The 8,892-nt window shown below is 44.3% G+C and overlaps 1 protein-coding gene and 1 non-coding gene across 3 annotated transcripts in view; one reads left to right on the top strand and one right to left on the bottom strand.

Moving 5' to 3' along the window:
* Positions 1-375: 375 nt before the first annotated feature.
* LOC135274098 (small nucleolar RNA U13) lies at positions 376-481 on the top strand. The gene has a single exon (XR_010341909.1). It is a non-coding gene; the product is annotated as a small nucleolar RNA U13 (small nucleolar RNA).
* Positions 482-5,020: 4,539 nt separating this feature from the next.
* CPN1 (carboxypeptidase N subunit 1) overlaps positions 5,021-8,892 on the bottom strand; it is a 39,734-nt gene continuing 35,862 nt past the window's right edge. For both annotated transcript variants that reach the window (XM_012439643.2, XM_064373664.1), the window contains one exon: positions 5,021-5,281. In XM_012439643.2, the coding sequence (XP_012295066.2) occupies positions 5,132-5,281 (150 nt within the window). In that variant the 3' untranslated portion in view covers positions 5,021-5,131. The remainder of the gene's footprint in view (positions 5,282-8,892) is intronic.

Genomic DNA, 8,892 nt, shown 5'->3' with positions numbered 1-8,892 from the left:
TTAATAGAAAGTTAGTCCAAAATAGAAAGTAGCCAGGCATGGTGGCTCATGCCTGTAGCCCCAATTTTTTGGGAGGCTGACGGAGGAGGATCACATGAGCCTAGAAGTTCAAGACCAGCCTAGGCAAGATGGTGGAACCCCGTCTCTACCAAAAAATTAAAAATTACCCAGGCATAGTGGTACATGCCTATAGTCTCAGTTACTCAGGAGGCTGAGACAGGAGGATCACTTGAGCCCAGGAGGTCAAGGCTGCAGTCAGCTGTGATAGTGGTAGGCACTCCAGCCTAGGCAATAGAACGAGACTCTATCAAAAAAAACAAAGAAAGAAAGTTGATGGGCCCTTTATCTATCCCTCCATTTAAAAAAAAATGTTAGGTCATTCTGTAGGTCATAAGCATGATGATTGGGTTTTCGTGCTCAAGCGTGAGACGTACCTCCCTCAAACCTTGCTACAACATTGGTAATATACCAATGTCTGACATTAAAAAAAATAATTGGCTTGTAAAATATAAGCCTTCTATAAACTACAGTGTGTATAAAATACTATATTTGGATATTTTTTAAAAGAACAAAATTGTGGTCATTTTATTTCTTCATTTATTTATTCTTCATCTGATTCCAGAAAGGATTTAAGGAAACTCACTGAATTCCTTTGATCTAGTGCCCGGATGGACTTCATTCCAAAGGCCTCACATGGGACAATCTAAAAGGAACTTAAAGATGCTTTTTCTCCCTCCTCCTGTAGGGTGAACATGGATCCAAGGGGTGACTTTCTTTGCCTCCTCCTTGAGACTGTGCAAGGGGAGGGAGGCAGAGTGACAGCAGAAACAAGCAATGCTTTTTCTGTTTTGCTTTTTCTGGGCTGCTGGCCGCCTATCCCTTAATGGTTCCAGGCCCTGTTTCTTAAGTGATGCTATACCCCACCTGCAGCAGGGCCTGGTAGGGTGGGTGTGAAGGGGTACAGGAGGTATGTGAACAGAATGAAGGTGGGAGAAAGAAAGATTCACGAGTGGCAGTGTGGGGAAGATCATTAAGTGGTGAGGCAAAGAATAGAGACAGTAGGAGTAGGGGAAGGCTTTATAAATGGTGGAATTTAACTTCTGGGAGGAGGGAGAGAAGTGGTGTTTGCTTAGGCATTTGCTCAGGGGGAATGTTTACTCATGGTTAAAGCCAGAATGCTGTTAGTGTTAAAGCAGAAATGAAGCTGTATTCCAGGCAGGAGGCGGGCATGATGGAGTGCAGGCTGTGTGTTGAGAGTGTGCGTACAAGACAAATTGTGAAAAGATGACGCTCTGGACAAGGGAACTCTAAATTCTCTGGTTCTGATGGCAGATTTGTACCAAGTCATGTTGTCCTACTTTCTACATCCTTGCTTTTGAGATGGCTGTTTGGGTTTAGGGGTGTTTTCCGTGACCATGGAAAAAGTGAATCTTACTGGCTCACTTATGAATAGACTCGATGTGGTTTGGATGCTACACTGTCTTGGACCTATGCTGAGTTAGACTTCTCACACGTTGAGATCATAAATCAGGAAACTGAGCACACATACACACACCCTTACGTGCAAGAGATGCAGCTGCTAGAATCAGGTGGGCTCTTTCCTGCCACAGGGCTCCTGGGCTTGTTATTTGAGTGGCTGCAGCTGTGCCTGGGAGGATGGGGCTCCTGCCTGCTCCTGGGCTCCAAGAGGACGGAGATGCCCGGGTCCATAGCCATGGCTTGGAGAGTTGCAGTGGCACCTGGGAGCTCCTGCCCCAACTCAGAAGTGACGGGGCTCCCACTTGTCCCTGGCTCCCGGTGGCTCTATGGAGCTTGCAGCCCCAGCTGCATCTCCCAGCTGCAGCCACTCCAGACGGACCGCCACTGCCATCATAAACACATGGTGGGTTTCTTTGGCAACCAGACCCATCCTGAAGCTATCTAGGGGCTTTCAGCTACCAGTCAGCTCATTAACATAAACTCAGGTGTAATCAAAATTCAGGGGCTTGTTATGAATAACAAAAGAGCTCCTATCACCTCTGTCATTCAGAAAGTTATACAAGGGTTTTAGAAGCTGTACACCAGGGGACAAAGACAAAATATATATTTCTTTTTTTTTTTTTTTTGAGATGGAGTTTCACTCTCGTTGCCCAGGCTGGAGTGCAATGGTACAATCTCGGCTCACCGCAACCTCTGTCTCTTGGGTTCAAGCAATTCTTCTGCCTCAGTCTCCAGAGTAGCTGGGATTACAGGCGTGCACCACCACGCCTGGCTAATTTTGTATTTTTAGTAGAGACGGGGTTTCTCCATATTGGTCAGGCTGGTCTCAAACTCCTGACCTCAAGTGATCTGCCTGCCTCACCCTCCCAAAGTGCCAAAGTGCTGGGATTACAGGTGTGAGCCACCGAACCTGGCCCAAAATATATATTTCTTATTAGGTCTGCTAAGTTAGGTTTATCCTAAAGTTGCCTCCTTACATAGTTTAAGTTCAGTGTAAAGATCTTGCCATACATAGTGAACTATAACCTTACTGGATTCGTAAACAGACTGTAACCTACTCTTGTGCCAATCACTGAATTTAAGCCAATCAAAGGTGGCCAGCTATTCAAACTGTGTCCAAATAAGGCAAATGTAATCCAACCATTTCTGTCTATCACTTTCTCTGCCTGTAAGTCTTTTTTGACCACAGCTGTGCAGGAATCTCTCTGAACCTATTCTGCTTTGGGGACTGCTTGATTTGCAAGTCATTCTTTGCTCAATAAACTCTCTGTTAAAATTAACTTGCCTAAGGTTTTCTTTTTAATAGATGATGTCAGAAATGGGATCTGAAGTAGAGCTTCTAGTCCCCACCAGGGGTATTGAGTGACCAAACAAGGTACCCACCAGACGCATTTTGTCCATTGCTCTCTCTTACAACTGGGGATCATGGGTGTCTTCTCTCTCGGATTCTGAAGCTCCGTGGGTTTATGTTTTGAGCTATCTGTTTGTTTGAGTGAACTTTTGCTATGAATTCAGTTTGGAAGTTGTGATATAAACTGGACTAGGTCTAGGATCACACTGGATGCAACAGTTAGCTGGCTCTGATCTGGTTAGAGGCCTCAGATGTCTGAGTGGGTGAGAGAGAAACTGGCAGTAAATGGTAATAGTACAGAGGCTATGAACTTCAGTTTTTAGAAATTCACAGAGATTTTTGTGTTGTAGTATTCTTTTTGTTTCTTTTTCTTGCACACTTAGGTATGAAAAAACCATTAGCCAAGTTAATCAAATGGATCTGAGAGTTAAAGACAAGATCTAAAATAAAAATAGGGTCCTTTACTACTGAAGAACTAAGTACTCCACCTTCCAGCTATGCTGACCCATTCAAGCAGAAATATTAGGCCCTGGAAGCAGCAAACACTTACAGAAATGGCAAGATCTTACTAAAAGTAATACAGAATTACAACATTTCAAATGAATATTGCATTTCAAGAAGTGCATTTAAAAATGAGGGTCCCAGACTGGGCATGGTGGGTTTTGCCTTGTAATCCCAGCACTTTGGGAGGCTGAGGCAGAAGGACTGCTGGAGCCTAGGACTTTGAGACCAGCCTGGGCAATATAGTGAGATCCTGTCTCTACAAAAAACACAAAACAATTAGCTAAGTGTGATGGCACATACCTGTAGTCGTAACTACTCAGGAGGCTGAGGTGGGAGGATCGCTTGAGCCTGGTTAGATTGAGGCTGCAGTGAACTGTGATCACACCACTGCACTCCAGCCTGGGTGACAGAACAAAACCCTGTCTCAAAAAAAGGTAAAAAAACAAACAAAAAAAAATGAGGTCCCCAGAATTAGTCTCATCTAGGAGTAAGTATTGATGTACAGATGCTTCTGAAAATATTTCAAGATTTTTATTGCTTTTTATAAAAGATCTGGTTGGGCACGGTTGCTCACGCCTGTAATCCCAGCACTTTGGGAGGCTGAGGCGGGCAGATCACCTGAGGTCAGGAGTTCAAGACCAGCCTGGTCAACACAGCAAAACCCCGTCTCTACCAAAAAATGCAAAAATTAGCCAGGTGTGGTGGTGGATGCCTGTAATCCCAGCTACTCGGGAGGCTGAGGCAGGAAAATCGCTTGAATCCAGGGGGCAGAGGTTGTGGTGAGCCAAGATCATGCCACAGCACTCCAGCCTGGGTGACAGAGCAAGACTTCATCTCAAAATAAATAAATAAATAAATAAATAAAATAAATAAAAAAGATCTTTATATGTTGTGAAAATGCCAACAAACAAAATAGTTTAAAAGCAAATAATTGGCCGGGCATAGTGGCTCACACCTGTAATCCCAGCACTTTGGGAGGCCAAGGTGGGTGGATCACTTGAGGTCAGGAGTTCCAGACCAGCCTTGCCAACATGGTGAAACCTGTCTCTACTAAAAATACAAAAATCAGCTGGGCGTAGTGACACATGCCTGTAGTCCCAGCTACTTGGGAGGCTGAGGCATGAGAATCACTTGAACCTGGACGCTGAGGTTGCAGTGAGCTGAGATCGCACCACTACACTCTAGCCTGGGCAACAGAGCAAAATTCCATCTAAAAAAAAAAAGAAAAAGAAAGATGCCTATTTATTAAATGCCCATGTACAAAGAAGGGTAGCCATGGCACTAGGTATTTGCATGTCAAATTCTTTTCTTATTAAGATTCTGTTCCTGAAATGATCCTCTGGGATTTTAGAACTGGTCACCTAATTTTGCTATGGGAACAACATCAATGATGGATCACTTACTTCACCATTTCAGTGATGGTTCAGAAATCTTCACTGAGCACTAACTCTGTTGCAAACTCTGTGCTAGATTCTGGAGATGCAGCTGCCAACCAGCCAGAACCAGTCTCTGAATGTAGTGTGAACCAGCAAGGAGCCTAAACCGGATTCTCAGAATGGAAAAACCTTACCAAACACCACTAGATATATGTACTACCACATCAGCTTTCAAGAGACCCTAATTCCTTTCATGATGACCTAGAGATGGCTTATCCCTGGAACAGATGAAGACCATTCTGAATTGCTCTGAATATGTTTGTATTTAAATATGTCACAGATAATAAAATAGGAAGAATGCTTCATGTGACCTAAGAGCAGGAGCAAAGCCTTTCTGAAGGGTTTCCTGGCACTCTGGGTTTCAGGCAGAGCCTCTCTGGAGCTGCCTCATCTCCATTTCTTTCTTTCTGGCTGCCTGGGGCTGTGCTTTGGCTCCAACTCCATGCCTTCTGCTGGGAGCTCTCCCCACAGAGCTCACTTGAGGTATGCTTCTTTTGAGGTAGAAGTTAACCTGGAAGGGAAAAAGCGGAAGCTAGGAGATCCATTTGAACCATCTTTTGCCATAGTTCTGGTTTCTGAGGGCTGCGTACTAGTTGAGAATTATTATAGCAGTGATCCAGAGAAGCACTGGTGGTGCCATATAGACCTGACCTGGCTAATGTTCCCCCAAAATTGGTATGCAATCACTGTGATAAATAGGGTGTGACTGGATGAAATTAATATTCATTGATTTATACGTATTAGAGAAAAATTGGCTGGGCCTGGTGGCTCATGCCTGTAATCCCAGCACTTTGGGAGGCTAAGGCAGTGGATCACCTGAGGTCAGGAGTTCAAGATCAGCCTGGCCAACATGGTGAAACCCTGTCTCTACTAAAAATGCAAAGAAATTAGCCAGGCGTGGTGGTGCACACCTGTAGTCTCAGCTACTCAGGTGGCTGAGGTGGGAGAATTGCTTGAACCTGGGAGGTGGAGGCTGCAGTGAGCCGAGATTATGACACTGCACTCTAGCCTGGGTGACAGTGAGACTGCATGTCAAAAATAAAAATTAAAAAGAAAAAATTAGGTCGGGCGTGGTGGCTGTAATCCCTGCACTCTGGGAGGCTGAGGCGGGCAGATCACCTGAGGTCAGGAGTTAGAGAGACCAGCCTGGCCAACATGATGAAACCCTGTCCCTACTAAAAATACAAAAATTAGTTGGGCTGGTGGTGCATGCCTAATAGTTCTGGATACTTGGGAGGCTGAGGCATGAGAATTACTTGAACTCAGGAGGCAGAAAGTTGCAGTAAGCTGAGATCATGCCACTACACTCTAGCCTGGGTGACAAAATGAGACTCTATTTCAAAAGAAACAAAGGAAAAGAAAAGAAAGGAAAAATATCTACACATCAAATCACAATTTCACCAATATTACCACTTCTTAGGACAAGAGCCATGACTGATGGCACTGTAATAATCTTCATGCTGCCTGGGTGACTCACAGGTGCCATGCTCAGGCATGCCAGTAAGTGTCACCGTGCTTCAGAACTCAACCTTCTGCCATACTTGTTTGATTTTATAGATAGTAGAGATGATAAAGAGTGTTGGTTGGACTCTTATTTATTTTCCTTTTTTTAATTTTAGAGATGGGTTCTTGATATGTTGTCCAGGCTGGACTCGAACTCCTGGGTTCGAGATCTCCCTGCCTCAGCCTCCTGAGTAGCTGGGACTACAGGCACATGCCACCACACCCTGCTTGGATTCTTAAACTCTAAATTTCCATGTGCATTAATGCATCCTTTCAAGTGCTGCATTGCAACTTCTCTTCTGGCCACAGCATGCGGATGGAAAGATACTTTTCACTGACAAATGTGGGACATTCTGGGCGTGGAAGAGCCATAGAACTATCCTAGGCTGAAGAGGAAGGAGAGGGAGTGGCACAATATCCTAACCACACTCCCCTGGGGCATGCCTGGGCTTTCCCACCCTTGGAACAGCTTGAGCCCTGAAGCTAGCTGGGAGTTAAAAAACATGCCGCTGACTGAGAGGCCTCTCTATGGGGTTATTTCCTGCTCCTTCCACAAAAATTCATAGCCAAGTTTTCTGCTAGTTCCTCCAGGGGTGGGGAGGGGAGAATCAGAGCCAACTGTACTGTCTTATTTACCAGTTCCTGTTTAGTAACACAGGAATCTAGGACAGAAAAAAAGAGAGAGAAGAGAGACAAGAAAATGAGGCAAGGAAAAGGAAAGGAGTGGCGCCATGTGGAAGGCCTTGGAAAAAAGCAAGATATTTTATTTTATTTTTATTTTGGGCCCAGGAAGATATTTTATTTTTATTTTGAGATAAGGTTTTACTCTGTCATCCAGGCTGGAGTGCAGTGGCACAATCATGGCTCACTGCAGCCTCCACCTCCTGGGTTCAAGTGATCCTCCCACCTCAGCCTCCCAAATGGCTGGCACTACACATGCATGCCACCATGCCTGGCTAATTTTTGTACTTTTTTGTAGAGATAGGGTTTCACCATGTTGCCCAGGCTGGTCTTGGACTCCTGGGCTCAAGTGATCTGCCAGCCTAAGCTTAACAAAGTAGTACTGGGATTATAGGTGTGAGGCACCTCACCGGGGCTGAGATATTTTAAAGCATCTTAATTCTACTATGGAAACCCTGTAGTAAACAATCTGGTTTTTTGTTTTGTTTTGTTTTGTTTTTGAGATGGAGTCTTGCTCTGTTGCCCAGGTTGGAGTGCAGTGGTACGATCTCAGCTCACTGCAACCTCTGCCCCCTGAGTTCAAGCACTTCTCCTGCCTCAGCCTCCCAAGTAGCTGGGATTATAGGCATGTGCTAACACACCTGGCTAATTTTTGTATTTTTAGTAGAGACAGGGTTTCGTCATGTTGGCCAGGCTGGTCTCGAATTCCTGACCTCAAGTGACATTACGTCCCAGCCTCCCAAAGTGCTAGGATTACAGGCATGAGCCACCACACCTGACCAATCGTTTTTTTCCTTTTTTTCTTTCCCAGTCAGATGGTTATCTGCTTTAGACTGGGGAGGGAGACAGATTCCTTTGTGATCAATAAATGGATTTTTAGTTGTTACTGTGCCTGGAAATTGTATCCAAATGACAGATTTCTTTTCTACTCTGAGTATATTTGACATAATGATGAGTTACGTTAATTTAAAGAATATGTGAAAAAGGGGGCAAAATCCTTTGAAATAGAGTGTGCTACTCAAGAGGACATGCGGTTGTTTGAATTTGGCATTGAACAGACTTGCTGGTAATGCAAGACTCATATATGTAACTGCCTACCAGTCATTCAATTTTAGGATATAACAAGAAAAAAAGGAAAGAGGACCCCGGATCAGCTGATAGGCTACAGTGAAAGATTTACTCTCTGTTCCAGCAACTGTAAGGAGAAGTAATTTACATTATTCAGGAGATGCGACTGGGGGAGGAGGAGATGGAGGAAGAAACCATCTGGAAATTCCAGAGGAATTCTCAAAGGATTTAAAGCATAGTTCTTTCCCCTGATCCTTGTGTTACAATAAGGAGCTACAAACACAGGTTATACACTTAGTATGAGTTCCTGTAACACATTGGCTAAGAAGGCAGTCAGAGAGCCTGACGTAGGTTCAAATCCTGGCTCCCACCATTTGCTATGTGATATTATGCAAGTTTCTTTTATCTTCTCTAAGCCACGAATGGAGATACTTGCATCTACCTCACAGGGTTGTTGTGAAGGTTAAATGAGACAATGCTGGAATGCTCTCATAGCATGTCACACATAGTAATTATTCAATAAATAGTAAAAGACAAGCTTGACTTGACTGCATCATGTTAATTGGGAAAGGGGGTGGGAGGGTCTACTAAGCTCTAGGGTTGTGTACAGAAGTCATGAGGCGGCCCTAGGAAAGGCTGACTTTTGGGAAATGAGATCTGTAGACGGCCGTTAAGTAGGACTGCCTCATTATTTTGTCCTCCTTTGAGAAATCTGGGGATTAGTGTCCATGATCTCTGAGCTCCTTTAGCTCTGAGGTCCTAATACAACCAAAATTGAAAAGGTCCAGGCTGTAAAATCAAAGAAGTTCTCTGCTTCTCATCCTATCTATAAAATAAAGCCCTGGAGAGTTGACTCTTGAAGAGTAGCTG

Source organism: Aotus nancymaae, unplaced genomic scaffold (genome assembly GCF_030222135.1).
Source record: "Aotus nancymaae isolate 86718 unplaced genomic scaffold, 86718_ANA_hifiasm-v0.15.2.pri h1tg000010l, whole genome shotgun sequence".
NCBI lineage: Eukaryota > Metazoa > Chordata > Mammalia > Primates > Aotidae > Aotus > Aotus nancymaae.
This window is presented reverse-complemented; position numbering and strand designations above follow the sequence as displayed.